This window comes from Tarenaya hassleriana, unplaced genomic scaffold, assembly GCF_000463585.1.
Source record: "Tarenaya hassleriana unplaced genomic scaffold, ASM46358v1 Cleome32, whole genome shotgun sequence".
NCBI classification, from domain to species: Eukaryota; Viridiplantae; Streptophyta; class Magnoliopsida; order Brassicales; family Cleomaceae; genus Tarenaya; species Tarenaya hassleriana.
The window spans coordinates 1,269,940-1,286,320 of NW_010966372.1; the positions used below are offsets into that span (position 1 = coordinate 1,269,940).

The following is a 16,381-nucleotide window of genomic DNA, read 5'->3' on the forward strand; positions in this document are numbered from 1 at the left end:
GAAAGAGTGAGTCTTGCAATGAACTCGAGTTCTCAAAACAAAACAAGTTCTTCCGTGTGCTATGCTGCCATTCTGAGATTCTTCTGCATCGGAATTTGTAGGTACCACAGAGCAAAACCGATAATCATCGACCCGGGACTGTACATGTCTAAGAAAGCTGATGTTTTCTGGGTTACGCAGAGAAGGAGTGTGCCTACGGCATTCAAACTCTACACAGGTGATGATCTGTTTATAAAGTTTTCATTTTTATGTGTAATGCGCATATTGGGTATGCTTGTATCTGAAAGATTCGCTTGCTTGATCACCGATAAGGTTCATAATAAGCCATCTGTGTATGGAATCAATATGTAAATTTTCATAGGGATACAATTCTACTTGCTTGTGACAGGATCTGCGTGGATGGTGCTGTCGAGACCTTTCGTGGATTATTTCATCTGGGGATGGGACAATCTTCCGCGGACCGCCCTCATGTACTATTCGAACTTCCTCTCCTCTCCCGAAGGCTATTTCCACACCGTGATCTGCAACGCTCTGGAGTTCAGAAACACGACAGTGAACAGCGACCTTCACTTCATTTCGTGGGACAACCCTCCAAAGCAGCACCCTCACCATCTCACCCTCCTTGACTTTGACAGAATGGTCGACAGTAACGCCCCTTTCGCCAGGAAGTTCCGGAGGGACGAAGCAGTTCTCGACAAGATCGACTCGGAACTCTTGCTTCGGCGTCATGGGAGGGTAACGCCGGGCGGATGGTGTGTCGGTCCCCGGGATAACGGGAGTGACCCTTGCTCGGTCACCGGTGACACCTCAGTCTTAAGGCCTGGGGCCGGAGCCAAACGGCTTGAGAATCTCATCAGCCATTTGTTGTCGACTGAGAATTTCAGGTCACGGCAATGCCAGTGAGGGGGGAAGCATATTCTTGGGTAATGATCAAAGCCCAGTTTTGTACCCTGAAACGCGAGGATTACAGAGAATACAAACGAGGGAGAGAGAATGTTGATGTGGTTATATAGCTCTGGATCTCATGGATTCTTTGTGTATGTATGATGAAGCCCGGTACGATGGATTGGATTCTGCTCTTTATTCTCAGTGTCGCTCACTTGTTGCCTCATCGTTCATCAGTGGCTTCTTGGAGATTCAATTTTTATTTTATTTTATTTTAACCGTAGATTCTATCCTTTTTACCCGGGTGAAATTTTTTCTTACTATTCGCGTCACGATATAAGACATCTATATTGGGCAATGTTTGAACATACAACAATATTTTATAACAAAATTATATATTCGAATGTAACGTGTATCACAATGAATAATAATTGTATTTTAATATCTATTTCATTATCTATAAATAACGCGATATTAGAAGGTTCTCTAAATTTTTTTTTACACTTTCAAATACATTCCTTGTATTACCGGACGAGTTTTAACTACCGTATGCTCCCAAACGGGTTTCTTGCATTGTGGAACGGATTTCGCGCACCCTCGGACATCCATGGATTCTTCTGGGGTTTCAAGTCACAGGAGAATGGCACCATTGCATGACCCATTTTTTTTTTCTATTGTGATCTATTATACATCACATAAATAGAAATACATATACGAGTACGTATCCATTACATCCACATATATGTAATGCAAGAATGTATATATATATACACGCATACTAATGAAAATGTGTCCAAAAAGATAGAACTATATGGTTCAGTGATTAGAAGCACCTTTTATCTATACTCGTAAGGTTGACATTAGTTCTATCTATATCTTTAATAAAGCTTATATATATTAATTACCAGAAAAAAACAAATATATATACACACACACACACACATATATATATATATATATTCATATATCAAATGGGTTTCTAGGCATGATCGTATAATATCCTACATCCAAATTGTACCTTAATTTGAATAAAGACTGCAGGCAAAACATGCAATAGTGCCATCTCTCCTGCGACTAGAAACCCCATATTTCCTGTATATATATGTATATGCGTGTGTGTGTGTGTAATCAAGCATCGCTATTTATAGGGTTTTAGATTCTTATATTAATTTTAAAATTTCTAATTATTATAGTTTAAAGTAAATGATACATGGAGAAATTGTCAGTAAAAAAGCAAAATTGTCTTGCGATGTGGACTTTCTTCGAAACACGTGCTTTTGTTACCAATGTGAACGTTCGTCACAATTTCACATTAAGAGAGTCACGCATGCTCTCCAATTTCAGCAAATAATCATTGGATTTGTTAATATATATATATATATACATATATCCATGTGAATACCTGTCTGTTTATATGTTTAGAAGGAGGAGGAAATTTTCATGAATGGAAATGCAAACTACTATAGTCTATAGATCTATGGTTAATTGGATCGTATATATATTTTTTTATATTCTCCATAGTAACTAGTTACAGCATTGCTTGGATATTATATATTGATACGACAGAAATTTGAAGAATATGTGATATAGGAAAATGTAATATAAAATCGGTAGAAACTCGGAAAAAGGAAAAACTAATAAGAAAGTTGCGATGCCCATAATTGGATTGGAAGCAACTAGAAAAATGGACTGACTGTTAGATTTTATTCCTATTATTTTATATCTTATATCCAATTTCGGATCTGAGGGTTACGAGGGGTAATCAAAAAGAGAAAATAATTTATTTTTGTATTCAATTAAAACGGACAAGTACTTATGGTAATTACGATATTAAAATATGATTAATTCATTCTCAAAACATAACCCCAAAATGTGTAATTTCACGCAGTTAGTAACTTATGATTTTGAAAAGACAATTTTTTGAAGATGGCTAAGCATCCTAGGAAAGAGGCAAGTGAGTGTCTTTTTTTGACTCATAATTTCCTTACATTGGATGCGGTGGATGTCTTATGCTACGAAACTTGGGCATGGGCCATTTGGTTTAGATAATCAAAAAGCGGAATGGGTTCACATAGAAAATATGACAGCCTATGGGAATAGGTCTTACAAATTTGACGACTAGTTTAGGTCTATGCATGAGAGTTGACAATTCTTCATAACCTAAATTCATAAATACAATTACAAATCCAACAACAATGCCATATATAAAAGCCCGTTCACACATTGGTCTGAAATGGGCAAAGCCCAATATTCAAGACCCAACCCATTTGAGCCCCTGTCTCGACCAGTGCCCACTGTCCATTTCTTCCACTATCGTCGACGTATGTCGGAATTTTGTTGTGAAATGATTTCAACATGAGACCGAAAAAACAACTAACAGTTTCCAAAACAAAAGGACTTTTATGCTCAAAATCAATGAGATTTTTTTGGGGGAGAATCTCCAAAGTCTGACGTGATTTTTTTTTCTCATCGATTCATCGGAGGAAGAAAACTTGTCAAAATTTTAAAAGCATTTAAAAAAAAAGATCCAAATTTCAGAAAATAGAGGATCAAAGAAGGGCTCTCAGATTTATTCGAAATTCTTTCCGATCATGCCGTGTTATCAGAATAGCGTATACTGCCATTTACAGGCAAGTTATCACAGAGCCACGAGATGTCCAAAAACAAAATCAATCTTGTTCATCCCCAAATAAATTAACGAGAGACGAGGAAGAATGAGGGAGATCAGAGTTTGGTGAAGAGTAATCGGTCATCATCAATCCGAAACACGGACCAATTAATTATTCATCACATCTCCACATTCTTCTTACCTTCCACACAAAAACACCTCTGATAGATTTGGATGAGGATAATACCAAAGATTCAAGGAGGAGAGGGAAATTTCCGATCATCAGAGACTTAAATACATTGGAATCACGTGAATTTTTCCATCATATTGTTGCAGTTCTCTCATCAACTGATCGAACAATCCAGAAATCGCGACGAGAGTTAGAGGAGGAGAGAACGCAAAACACAACACGACTATTGGAAATTACCAGTAAACAGGAGAAGGTCCAAGTCCTGCTCCAATGCACATAGATCGACGGCGAAAACCCTAAAAAAAAATGGGTGGCTACGAGACAGAGAAGTTCGAAGCCCTACTTATATTTATAGTCTGGCGGCAAAAACCCTAGAGAACAACCTTCAAATGGGCTCTCACGGCCCAAAACAGCAGGCCTTCTTCGACATGGGAACAGACTTCTTTTATAATAGTCTGACGGCAAAAATATTCGTTTATTGAAAAAAAATGATGCATGTTTCCTGGGTAGATTAGATTAAAATAAAAATACGGATGGTGTCCAAAGTAATATATATATATATATATATATATTTATTTTGATACATGATATAGAAGACGTCATACAAATCTAAATTTAGCAAATTAAGTAACACGTAACATGAGCCACTCGTATCGGATTAGATTATCTAAAGTTGGGGTGGGTTCTCCTACATCACTAAAACTTCTATCCATTAAAAAAAAATTATATACGTTTTTTCCCCCCTCTAGATCTGAAATAAACCGAAACATCACTACTATGATTAGATAGAAAAAGAGACAAAAAAGAAAATAATTGTCTTGTTTTCTTGTATGCTAAGGAAAATCTCAATATATGACGACGTTGCAGAGATCGGTTGTGTCATTTAGGCGGCAAGGTTCGTCGGGTCGCATATGGGACGATCAGTACATTATGGACTCGAGAATTGGGACGACGGTTCAAAATCCAGAAGGTGCTGCTGCTGCTGCGAAAGAAAGCGCGCCAGATGAACATGGTCACGGTCAAGGTCAAGGTCGGAAAAAAAACATCGGTGGCCGTTCGAAGCCTACTTGCGGCTTTTCTTCGTTTTTCCGACAATGCATTGGCTCCTAGTCCTAGGCCTCTCTAGTGGTTTTTTGTATATACACGGGAATTTACTTACATATGTATCCGCCAATAAATTCGAGTTTTTTCTTTTCCTTTCTCTACAGATATTAGGTCTTCAAATTTCAACCATTGGCTTCATCCAATAGTGTTGTAGTATCTGTTTTTTTTTCCTAACATGGAAATATTAATTGCCATTTTGTAAGATTTTGCAGTTATCATTTTTTTTTTTTTTTTTTTGCCATATCGTTCTTTTCCATTGGCTATTGGCCATCTTTATTGTACGCTATTTTTGTCTTTTCCTCTTTGGTTCTATACAATTTCACGTTCCAACAAAAAACTGGGCCGAGCTAAATTGAGCTATTTAATGACGGCAGACGGAAAACATTTGGTCCAATATGAATAGGCCTATAATAAATCATTACGTATTGTAAAAAGGCCGAGGCCACGAAAATGATGTCTCGCCGTGTAAATTTCCGGCCTAATGTTATTTATTTATTTATTTATTGGACCCGACCTTCAATTTATGGCCCAAAACGAATCTAAAAACATTTTATGACCAGTTGTCAAGTAACGCAACGCGAGCGAACTAAGAGGCACAAGGGGCAATTCTTCCCCATTTCTTCCCCATATTCGGAACTTCACTTTTGCTGCAACCCTTTTGAAACTCTCTCTCTCTCTCTCTCTCTCTCTCTCTCTCTCTCTCTCTCTCTCTCTCTCTCTGTTATTTCCTTCTCCCTTGTTTCTTCTTCTTCTTCTCCGACATCATCTAAACCTTCAGTGTTGTCTGTAAACTTGGAAATTGGAAGTTTCTCCGGAATTAACCTGTATTGTATATACCTATGTACCTTCGTCGGTGATCCAAGTGTTTCTTCTCTATTCCATTCCGATTCAGGAGATCTGAGTTCGGTGTTTCATCCTTTCCCGTTCTCTTCTCGGGAAATCAGAAAGTAGGTTTCTTTAGCTTTACCGGAAATTTCACGTTTCCCCGGTGATGGGGTTTCCCTTTTTGGTGTTATGCTCACCCCCTTCAGTTCAGATTTCGATTAAAAGAATTTCCAGCAGTTTTCTCTGTTCTTGATAGCTATTTTTTTTTTTTGCAGAAATGAAGCGGATAAGAGATGATGTGTATGCCTCTGGGTCTCAATTCCAACGTCCTTTGGGTTCTTCTCGAGGCGAATCGTAAGTTCCGGCTTCGTTACTTGAAAATTGAATTCGCTACCCATGAGCCTTGTATGTCGGTTTGACGGATATTTTTCTGATATTCTGTTTTTTTCTTGTCTCAGTGATTTCTTGGTATATGCCAACCGTTCTTGGTTTTGTCCTCCGCCCTTCATTCGTCCTTTACGGAGTTGATTTTGGTTTTGTTGGTCAATCCGTAATTTTGATTTTGTGGGTTTCTATGTGAATTTCTCGATCTTGCAAGTGATCGGGGCTTTTTTTCTTGCTCATAGATGAAGCATGCTTTTTTTGATGGTTGGATCTCCTTGCTATCTGTGAAAAGAAACAACTTTTCCTTTCCTCTGACGCAACTGTCCGAATCCGATTCTCTTTTGAAACTATCAGTTGCTTGCATGAACAGTGGACAACTGTGTTTGGATTCGAACAACTTCATGTCGCTATAGGTTTTTGGATACAGGTGTTTTGGGGGTTTAATGGTTATTTCGAAATTTATTGATTGATTAGGGGTTTTTGTGGCACAGATTTGGACAATCTCACATCCCTACTGGCGGCGGTGGTGCTGGAGGGGGGAGCGTTGGTGGTGGGGGGAGTGGCTCTCAGAAATTGACAACAAATGACGCTTTGACGTACCTGAAGGAAGTGAAGGAGATGTTTCAAGATCAAAGGGAGAAATATGATATGTTTCTTGAAGTTATGAAAGACTTTAAAGCCCAAAGGTAAGACTTTTGTTTTTTTTACGGGGTTGAAAGTTTTGAGTGCTGTACTTAAAAGAAGAAGAAAGGGTTATTTTACATTTTGCGTTTTGCATTCGCAGGACTGACACCGCTGGTGTGATTGCACGGGTGAAGGAGTTGTTCAAGGGACATAACAATTTAATATATGGATTTAATACCTTCTTGCCTAAGGGATACGAAATAACACTCGATGACGATGAAGCTCCACCAAAGAAGACTGTTGAGTTTGAAGAAGCCATAACCTTTGTGAATAAAATCAAGGTGGTAACCGAAATCCGCTCATTATGTTTTATTACGAACTCTCATTACTTCAAGTGTATCAACGTATCAGTCTATTTCTTATCAACGCAGAAACGTTTCCAACATGATGAGCATGTCTATAAATCCTTCTTGGATATCTTGAACATGTACCGGAAGGAGAACAAGGATATCAACGAGGTCTACAGCGAGGTAATGTTATGCTGGATGGTGTTATCTTTTCTGTACTGTCTATTCACATAGGAGGTATTTAGGTTTCTGGCCATTTTCTAGCTTTCTGATATATGTATTTTAGGTTTCTGTTCTTTTTGAGGACCATCCGGATTTGCTCGAAGAATTTACTAGGTTTTTGCCAGAGTCTTTGGCATTGCACTCGGCACAAAATTCCCAGTTTGGCCGGAATCAGTTACAACGATATAATGACCGGGGGTCGGGTGTTTCTCCTATGCGTCAAATGCAAATGGAGAAGGTATGCTGTCGGTTTCATCTTTTTCTTGTTCGATTATTTTTGTTGGGTCTCTCCTTTGTGTGATAATGCATCTTTCATCATCAGGAGCGTCGACGAGAAAGGGCTGCGGCCTTGCGGGGTGACCGTGATCATAGCGTTGACCGTTCTGACCTTAATGATGATAAGGCGATGGTGAAGATGCAAAGAGATCAGAGGAAACGTGTTGAAAAGGAGAATAGAGAAAGGAGAAACCGGGAATTGGACGATAGAGAGGCCGAGCAAGATAATTTACAGCATTTTCCAGAGAAAAGGAAGTCATCCAGAAGAACTGAAGGTTTTGAAGCCTACTCTGGTCCTGCTTCGTACTCTGAGAAAGATAATTTGAAAAGTAAGTAAATTACAGTGCTAGACCCAACAAATACATGTGTATGCATTTATACTTTTTTCTGTTTTCTGGGTTTTAGCACCTAAATACTTTCCTTCTCATTCTATGATGATGTCATTTCTTGAGAGGAAGGATACCTGTGATCTAAGAGAAAAGTAAACACAGGTATCATATATGCCCACTTAACTTGATGGATGACCAAATTCTTACATTCGTGTGGGAAGTAAAACCATTTCTATTCTATTTTGTTAGCTGGTATTTTATGGTGCAACCACTCTTCATGTTTTTCTACTTACAATTCTTTTCTCGTTACTTCCATTGTGTTAGGCATGTACAACCAAGCATTTGTCCTTTGCGAGAAAGTCAAGGAGAGATTATGCAGTCAAGATGATTACCAGACATTTTTGAAGTGCCTTAATATCTTTAGCAATGGGATAATCCAAAGGAAGGATCTGCAGAATTTGGTAGGTTTCAATAAAATGGCCTTTTTTCTTAAATAGTGAAAAGTAGATATTGTGGTCTCCCCAAGGAAGTACATAATACCACTCTCTTGCTTTCAGGTTTCTGATCTTCTTGGAAAATACCCTGATCTCATGGATGAGTTCAATCAATTCTTCGAGCGTTGTGAGAGTATTGGTATTGTATTCAAAAACTGCAAAATGGCTTAGTCAGTTTACTGCTGATCATTAATTGTATGGTTCTAACAACAATCGTTTTGTGCAGATGGGTTCCAGCACCTTGCTGGTGTAATGAGCAAAAGTATGCAATAAAAATGTCTTTGCTTCCTTGTCCATTGATATCATTGCCCACTGGGTTTGTACTTTATTGTGAGAAAATTACTGATGTTGCCTATCCATTTGCTGCAGAATCGCTTAGCAGTGAAGACCATTTATCCAGGTCAATGAAGGTGGAGGAAAAAGAAAGAGATCACAAGCGTGATCCCGAGGCTGCTAAGGAAAAGGATCGGTACAGGGAGAAGTATATGGGAAAATCTATCCAAGAGCTTGATCTATCTAATTGTGAACGTTGCACTCCAAGCTACCGACTCCTGCCTTCAGATGTAACAAAGATTTTCTTGTTCCAAGTTCCATCACAGACATATTAACTGTTGTTGAACTACTAACATGTAAAATTTTTATGGTCATATGCAGTATCCAATACCATCTGCGAGCCAAAGATCAGAGCTTGGAGCCGAGGTGTTGAATGACCACTGGGTTTCTGTAACATCAGGAAGTGAGGATTACTCTTTTAAGCACATGCGGAGAAACCAGTATGAAGAAAGCTTGTTCAGATGCGAAGATGATAGGTAAATTTCATATTGGATTTCGCTGCAAGCGCAAACAAGAACTTTATCACTTATGACATTTTACTATTTGTGTTCTGTGAGGTAAATATTGTTTTTTAAATTTTAATGAAAACTAAGGTGTAACTTTCCGCTAATCACAGATTTGAGTTGGACATGCTGTTGGAATCTGTGGGGTCTACTGCTAAACGTGCAGAGGATCTGTTGAACATCATCACTGAGAACAAAATAAGTTTTGATGGCTCCTTCCGGATCGAAGACTACTTCACTGGTGTGTATGGTATCGATTATCTGGAATCTTTAGTTTTCTAGATTTCTCTGTTCTCTCCCACTCTCCACCTCTCCCTCTTTTTTCCTCTATCTCTTGGTTTCTTACCTTGTCCATCTTCGTTTTGATATTACAGAGCTGAATTTGAGGTGCATGGAGCGACTTTATGGTGATCATGGTCTTGATGTGATAGACATATTACGCAAGAATCCAGCTGCTGGACTTCCTGTAATTCTAACTCGACTTAAGCAGAAACAAGATGAATGGGCACAATGCCGTGAAGACTTTAATAAGGTCTGGGCTGATGTTTATGCAAAAAACCATTACAAATCCCTTGATCACCGCAGCTTCTATTTCAAGCAGCAAGATTCGAAGAACTTGAGCGCGAAATGTAAGTGAAATTTCCATATTGTTAGATTTCCTTAAAGTAGCCAATATGATCCTTTCTTTTTATGGTTTATTGCATAATTCAGATCATGCTGTCGATCTCATAATTTTCTGTTTGGTTTCTTCTTGGTGGAATAAATAGCTTTGGTGGCTGAAATTAAGGAGCTGAAAGAGAAGTCTCAGAAGGAGGATGATATTCTCCTATCTGTTTCTGCTGGCTACAAACAACCCATTGTTGCACACCTTGAGTATGAATTCTCTGACAAAAGTATTCACGAAGACCTGTACAAACTGGTCCAATTTTCATGTGAAGAGATATGTTCCACAAAAGAGCAGCTTAGTAAGGTTCTGAGGCTCTGGAAAAATTTCCTGGAACCAATGCTAGGTGTTCCTCCCAGGCTGAAGAGCACAGATTCTGTTGAAGATGTTGCAGAAACCAAGCATCCCGATGTGAATCACTGTCCCTCTACTAACGGGGAGGCAAATTTTAGCTCTGGAGGCAAATCTCCGGTTAATGGGGGCGAGTATGCTTCATATGGGACTTCCAGACATGACAGGGTTGGTTTGGGAGGCAGGTACTCCTCAGGGAAAGAAACTCACAAAGGTGTTGATGCTACCAACAAGGATGATGCTGCCTGCCCTGTTGTTAACACTCAGAAAGACCAAGGCACCATAGATGAGGCTGACAAAAGATCCGGAATTACTACCCCAATGGATGTTGATGAAAGAGTAGCCACTTTAAATGTATCACTTTCAAGCGGGGTAGAAAACAATAATGGTAAACTAGGAAGCGGAGATATGACAGGTATTGTCCGGAATGAATTTAAATTTCTTCCTGGTAGTTGTGTTTTTTATTTATTGTAAGGCAATGGTATACAATTTTATAATTTTATTTTTCAAGGTTCTCAAGACATTCAACCAGGACCAAGTGTCTTCCCAGAGAAACATCATGGCGTAGATAACACTGATATTGTTCATTCGACTCAGGTTCCATGCTCAGTTTCACTATTGCCATATGCACTTATTAGTTCTTGTACCTTTTATAGACTGTTTCGGATCTGCTCTATTCGATTTATATTAATGGTCCTGGTGTTTTCTCAGGGTGGAGATGTTGGCAAATCAATAGCTTTAGCAAACAGCGTACTACCGGATGCTTCTTTAGTCGATAGGAGTTATGATGAATCTGTTGATCCATCCAAAGCTGAGAAGGAAGAAGGTGAATTGTCACCTATTGGTGATTTCGAGGACAATTTTGGTGTTTATGGAGATGTCGGTGTGGAATCTGTACCAAAAGAGCAGTCAGCTGAGGCTGAAGGAGAAAATGACGAGGACAGTGACAATGGTTCCGAGGCTGGTGAAGATGCATCAGGAACTGAATCTGATGGTGATGAGTGTTCACATGATGAGAATGGAGGGGAGGAAGATGGTGAGAATGATGAAGTTGATGGTAAGGCTGAGAGCGAAGGAGAAGCGGAGGGAATGGACTCGCATCTTGTAGAAGGAGATGGTGGATCACTTCCATTGTCAGAACGTGTTCTTTTGTCTGTCAAACCTCTTTCCAAGTACGTAGCTACCGTTTTGCTCGATGAAAGGAAAAAAGATTCAAGGGTTTTCTATGGGAATGACGACATTTATGTGCTTTTTAGGCTTCACCAGGTAAGTCCATCTTTTGTTATGATTACTAGCTCAAGTTTGTGTCTGTTGTGATAATTCTCTGTGTTGCATCTTAAATGTGATATTATGTGAAATTTCCAGATCCTCTACGAGAGAATTTTGTCGGCCAAAATGAATTGCGCAGGCAGTGAGATGAAATGGGGAAATTTGAAGGATACTACCAGTACACCTGATCCTTATTCAAGGTGCCTTCGCATCAGTTACATGCACATGCCATATTATACACACTATTATCTATTCAATTCAACTCCATTTTTTTTTAAATTTAAGCTTAGTATTTTTATCTGTATGATTGCAGATTTATGAGCGCACTGTATAGTTTGCTTGATGGTTCAGTTGAAAATACCAAGTTTGAAGATGAGTGCAGAGCTATTCTTGGAAATCAATCATATGTGTTATTCACATTGGACAAACTGATATACAAATTGGTTAAACAGGTTCGTACGGACATCAGTGGTTTTAGATTTTTAATATGTTGAAATCAATCATCTTGTTATGTTCTGAGTTTTATCTGATGTAGCTCCAAGCGGCAGCAGCTGACGACATGGACGATAAACTCCTTCAGTTGTATGAATATGAGAAATCCCGGAAACCTGGAAAGCTTATCGATTCAGTGTATTGCGAAAATGCCCGGGTTCTTCTTCACGAGGAAAACATTTATCGGTTGGAATGTGTGAGCGCCCTAACTGACTCATATATGTATATATTGGTTTTAAGTTATAAGGTACTGCATTTTGTTTATTGATGCAAAAATCTTAGTTCGTTTATGATGCAATTGCAGTTGTCCTTGCCACATCGTCTGTCGATCCAGCTTATGGACAACGTAATTGAAAAGCCAGAGGCATATGCAGTGTCTATGGATCCCATTTTTGCAAGCTATCTCCAAAATGAGTTCCTCTCCATATCGTCGTTGAAAAAGGAGCCATTTGACATTGTGTTGCGAAGGTATCTAACTTGGAAAAGAATTTCAGTCATTTATTTTGCTTCTTAATCCAATTATGCTCCAGCAGGAAAGAAGCAATAATCACTGTGGTTATTAGCCTAATGCACCCCTCGGGCTGTGGTTAAGCATTGAATTCAACCTTTTGATTGGCCTGTGATATTCATCATCCTTTTCTTTGACTCGCAGAACCTGCTTTCCAAATCCGCTCCTTTATTTTGTTTTAATGGGATTAACCTGTGTGGGTCTATTTAATGACATGTTTGTTTGGTTTTGTCATTTGTTTACTGTTCCCACTTTCCTTGGTTGAGCTGCTTCATATTTGATCTGAGTTGTTTCATTTGGTCTCTAAGACAATGCAAATACTTGCAAAATTATCTTTTTGCTTAAATATTTGATAGACAGATGGTTCAAAGATCCAAACTGGATACTATAAAAGATAGTTCAATCAATCTGTGGGCTGACTTTTGGCAGAAACAAGAGTAGATATGCGGGCTTGGATGATCTTTCTGCGATTTGCCAGGCCATGGATGGCGTTGAAGTAATAAATGGCCTCGAGTGCAAGATGTCTTGCTCTTCCTACAAGGTAAATGATCTCTGTCCTGTCTAATTTAGGGTTGAATGGGCAACGAGCCAAAAACAATGCTCCCAAAAACACAAGTTAAACTGTGTTCCCAGACATCAGTTTATGAAGGATCAGATTCTTTTAATATCAGATTTGTCGGATTCTGCCGAAATCTAGATATGTAAATGATAGAGTTTAAGGATTTTTTTTTCTACTCGGCTGAAGCCTTCAAGGCCTAAGCCTCCCAAACTGTATATTTTGTTTCATGTGCAAATCGCTCTTTGGATTCACCAGTTATTTCATCCACACGTTCTTGTAGATTTCGTATGTATTGGACACGGAGGATTTCTTCCGCAGGAGGAAGAAGAGAAGAAACTCGTCTGAGGGGAATTCTCCACGCCACCTCGACAGAGTAGAAAGATTCCACAGATTCATCTCAGCCGCAAGATGACAGACGAAGGTCCATTTTTTTTTTCGTTTTTTTTAACGTCACAGTTCAGACACAGGAAAGGTAGAGCGAGGAAAGTCGCAGGCCTTCTGTCACTGTCCGCCCTTTGGTGTTGACGCAAGCTTTTAGGGAGAGAGAGATGTGAAAGAGGGGAAGACCCTCCTTGCTTTTGAGGGTAAAGTGTATGTGTACGCTTGTATTTGTTAGGTTAAGATGTTGTGTGTATTTGTAAGAGGTAGTGGTTGTGAATATGGGGAGAGGAGGGTACGGACACATGGTGGAACGCGTTGTTCTTTGTATCTATAACATGGATTAGGCCGACAAGAGTGAAGTTCGTATTCTTACACATGCCGGTCCTAATCCTAATCCTCTTTGTATAGATGTTATGCCTATAACCCAATCACTCAGTTCTGGGTATTTTCTTTTGTCGGAACAATATTGTTGTCCCTTCTTAATCTAGAAAAAAATCGATAATCTATCTATTCACATTCATTTTGCTTTCGCAAGTGTGTCTCACGCGCTCTAGCGTCGATCTTCAATCGGGGTTTATGGTGGGCCTCTTTCAGGGCCGCGAAGTTCTTTGGGTTAAACGCCTTATGGGCTTTTATCTATTACCATTTTTTTTAATTAATGGATTACTATTGTTATTTTTTTTTAATAATTCGAAAGTTAATAAACGATGCAACTACATATTTTAGAGGAATGAAAAACTACGGGTGAATGCATCTCTCCAAATAAAAACTCGAATTTGAATTGGGAAGGAGTTTTGTTCTTCAGCAAACATTGTAATATTTTCTTTGTACTCATATCTGTTCATATAAAAAATATGATAGACAGAGCACAAATAAGATGGAGGATAAGATAAGAGAGCACCTTTTATTAGTTTACTTATTTGGTTGTCGACAGCAATGAAAGAAAGGAAGAAAGAGAGATCAAACACGAGCCTCGGACTTGAAAATGCAAAAGACCTTGACGAGAAAGGGAAGATAGGGTTGAGACGGGAACACGATGGGGAGACAGTCGTCGGCTAGTCCATCCAGGGCGCTGCAGCAATCCTTTTTCATACTTCCGAAATTGCCCTTTATCGCTTCCTTCACCGCCTCGTAGCATCCCTCCGCCTTCATGATCGACGTCAAGCAGCTCACCGGGCTTATCGGTTGGGCCTCCAATCGCTCAATGCTCAACGTCGAAATCAGAGCCACCATCAGTATTACCACTCTGATCTCCATTTTTTTTGTATATCTCTTCCGGAAGAAAACGTTTGTTGAAAGTTTGAATGGTTTTTTTCCTTGATGGGTATTTACTATATTTATAGGGAGATGGAATTAAATGGGAGCCATGATGATTTTAGCAAGTTTTTTAATTGTTTGCTTGGACCCCAAATGCCTAAATGATTGAGAAGTTAAATTACTTTCCTTTTTCTTTAAATGATGAACCTCTTATATATTTTCTCTCGTTAACTTGATTCATATGATCATCAAGAGCTTCCCAAAGGCAAGAGCTAAACCCTGGAACCACTCGTCGTGCCCTAATAAACACAAATAAAAACATAACGCCATCGTTTAGGTTTAGTGGTGGTGAAGGCCAGCGACCAACTATAAAATGTCTTCTGTTTTTTTTTTCTCTTCCTTTGACATTATTTTTCTGCATTAATTTGATTTTTTTTGTGTTTTATGAAAATTACTTTTTTTCCTGAAATATTTTATTGATTATTATTTAGTTTACTTCAGTAAGAATATTCTGCGGGTTTCATTTAGCCCACAAATTCTAAATCTTGGTCACCGACCGTGATAAATTCACTGCAGGTGACTTGAACATCAAGGAACAAAAGAAATGAAATGACCAGATGCCCTTTTTCTTCCCTTTCAAAGAATAAGCATTGCCAGTTATGTACTTATGGAGAATCAAGTAGATACATCCGAAGGTAATAGGAGCACAAAAAGAAAAAGAAAAAGAAAAAAAAAAGGAAGAGGAGAACACTAATTTTGGTATCATGAAAGGCGGGTGAGAAAGGAGAATGGATGCTTTGATCATTTGTGAGAGAATTCTGAATACCATGACTTCCATGCCTCTGTGTAATGCCCAAGAAGACCGGTCAAAGCTGCTCATCAAATCCAAAACCGTTGTTCATAAATCCATGAATACGAATGTATTGCTATAGGAGATATGTATGGTGGAAAAATCATTGTTTTTGTTTACCTTGATTACAGTATTGTGGTCTGTGGGTAGAAGCAAGGTTTTCCAGATCTTGAAGCCTTGGAGTTTGGGTGTCATTGTTTCCTACATCGTTTATCCGAGATACGCTTGTGGGGGTGAATGGACCGTAGACAAAGCTCTTATTCTGGTTTGGTTTCGAATATCGTTGTGGGTCCATCTTGTAGATTCTTTCCTGATTCTTCCCCTTGATTGCGTTTTCCTTTCCATTTGGCTTCTGATTCGTAGTAAACTCTGCTTTGTTTCTCTTTGAACATAAATTTGTGATCTCCATCCCAAATATCCTCCTCTTCTTAGGCTCGTTAAGGTCGACCAGGGATCGGTTTTGAGACATACCTTTCCACCCCAGCCACCTATACGCTGGTTTCCTTGTCTCTGGGATATGAGTCTGCAGACAAGTTAAAACGAAAAACAGAAGATGAGAGATCGGAACATTCAAGTTCAGGTTTATTTTGTACCATCTTATAACAGCCTCGTAGGAGATTATACCTTCTCGATTAAATTCATGGAAGAAAAGACGTTTGCAATGTCATAAAGCCGCCTAACTTTAGCTGCAGGCAGTTTTTAGAGATGGAATTAGCCATTGATTTAATGGTTATAAGTGATAATCAAATATTGGAAAGGATTTATGGTCGGTATCTGGATTACTTCTCATGTTGACTGGATCCTGAGATTCGCTCAGCAGTGCTTTTGCAGCGCTATCAAGTGTGATCAGATCGACCTGCAGAAAAGGCAGTGACAAAAAGGTGCTGATGGATTGAAGAAACTGGTGTAAAGTTGTTTGTAGGGAA

At 39.0% G+C, this 16,381-nt stretch overlaps 3 protein-coding genes and 1 long non-coding RNA gene across 4 annotated transcripts in view; 2 read left to right on the forward strand and 2 right to left on the reverse strand.

Moving 5' to 3' along the window:
• LOC104821053 (beta-glucuronosyltransferase GlcAT14B) overlaps nucleotides 1–1,141 on the forward strand; it is a 1,966-nt gene extending 825 nt beyond the window's left edge. Inside the window, exons 3-4 of the mRNA XM_010551792.2 lie at nucleotides 102–217; nucleotides 389–1,141. Of these exons, the coding sequence (XP_010550094.1) occupies nucleotides 102–217; nucleotides 389–903 (631 nt within the window). The 3' untranslated portion in view covers nucleotides 904–1,141. The remainder of the gene's footprint in view (nucleotides 1–101; nucleotides 218–388) is intronic.
• A 1,816-nt stretch (nucleotides 1,142–2,957) lies between these two features.
• On the reverse strand, nucleotides 2,958–3,991 carry LOC104821054. Its single transcript, XR_773019.1, has 2 exons — nucleotides 3,921–3,991; nucleotides 2,958–3,841 (listed from the first exon to the last, which is right to left on the reverse strand). It is a non-coding gene; the product is annotated as an uncharacterized LOC104821054 (long non-coding RNA).
• Nucleotides 3,992–5,401: 1,410 nt separating this feature from the next.
• LOC104821055 (paired amphipathic helix protein Sin3-like 2) lies at nucleotides 5,402–13,801 on the forward strand. The gene is made up of 23 exons (XM_010551793.2): nucleotides 5,402–5,734; nucleotides 5,888–5,966; nucleotides 6,488–6,682; nucleotides 6,781–6,961; nucleotides 7,052–7,150; nucleotides 7,254–7,427; nucleotides 7,512–7,794; nucleotides 8,119–8,255; nucleotides 8,352–8,427; nucleotides 8,515–8,550; nucleotides 8,658–8,851; nucleotides 8,943–9,097; nucleotides 9,238–9,365; nucleotides 9,499–9,753; nucleotides 9,892–10,554; nucleotides 10,651–10,736; nucleotides 10,851–11,405; nucleotides 11,505–11,608; nucleotides 11,722–11,860; nucleotides 11,944–12,096; nucleotides 12,205–12,368; nucleotides 12,838–12,949; nucleotides 13,248–13,801. The coding sequence occupies exons 2-23, from the start codon at nucleotides 5,890–5,892 to the stop codon at nucleotides 13,377–13,379; spliced, it is 4,098 nt and encodes a 1,365-aa protein (XP_010550095.1). The 5' UTR covers nucleotides 5,402–5,734; nucleotides 5,888–5,889; the 3' UTR covers nucleotides 13,380–13,801.
• Nucleotides 13,802–15,206: 1,405 nt separating this feature from the next.
• The window catches only part of LOC104821057 (E2F transcription factor-like E2FF), a 3,188-nt gene continuing 2,013 nt past the window's right edge, over nucleotides 15,207–16,381 (reverse strand). The window contains exons 8-11 of the mRNA XM_010551794.1: nucleotides 16,239–16,311; nucleotides 16,080–16,141; nucleotides 15,576–15,978; nucleotides 15,207–15,477 (exon numbers count right to left, since the gene is read on the reverse strand). Of these exons, the coding sequence (XP_010550096.1) occupies nucleotides 15,407–15,477; nucleotides 15,576–15,978; nucleotides 16,080–16,141; nucleotides 16,239–16,311 (609 nt within the window). The 3' untranslated portion in view covers nucleotides 15,207–15,406. The remainder of the gene's footprint in view (nucleotides 15,478–15,575; nucleotides 15,979–16,079; nucleotides 16,142–16,238; nucleotides 16,312–16,381) is intronic.

Excerpts from the sequence above, each read along its gene's own strand:
- LOC104821055 (XM_010551793.2), top strand. The coding sequence starts at position 5,890 with ATGAAGCGGATAAGAGATGATGTGTATGCCTCTGGGTCTCAATTCCAA. Across the intron at positions 5,967-6,487 it reads GGTTCTTCTCGAGGCGAATC|ATTTGGACAATCTCACATCC; the intron begins GTAAGTTCCGGC and ends TTTGTGGCACAG. Across the intron at positions 12,369-12,837 it reads TTTGACATTGTGTTGCGAAG|AAACAAGAGTAGATATGCGG; the intron begins GTATCTAACTTG and ends GACTTTTGGCAG.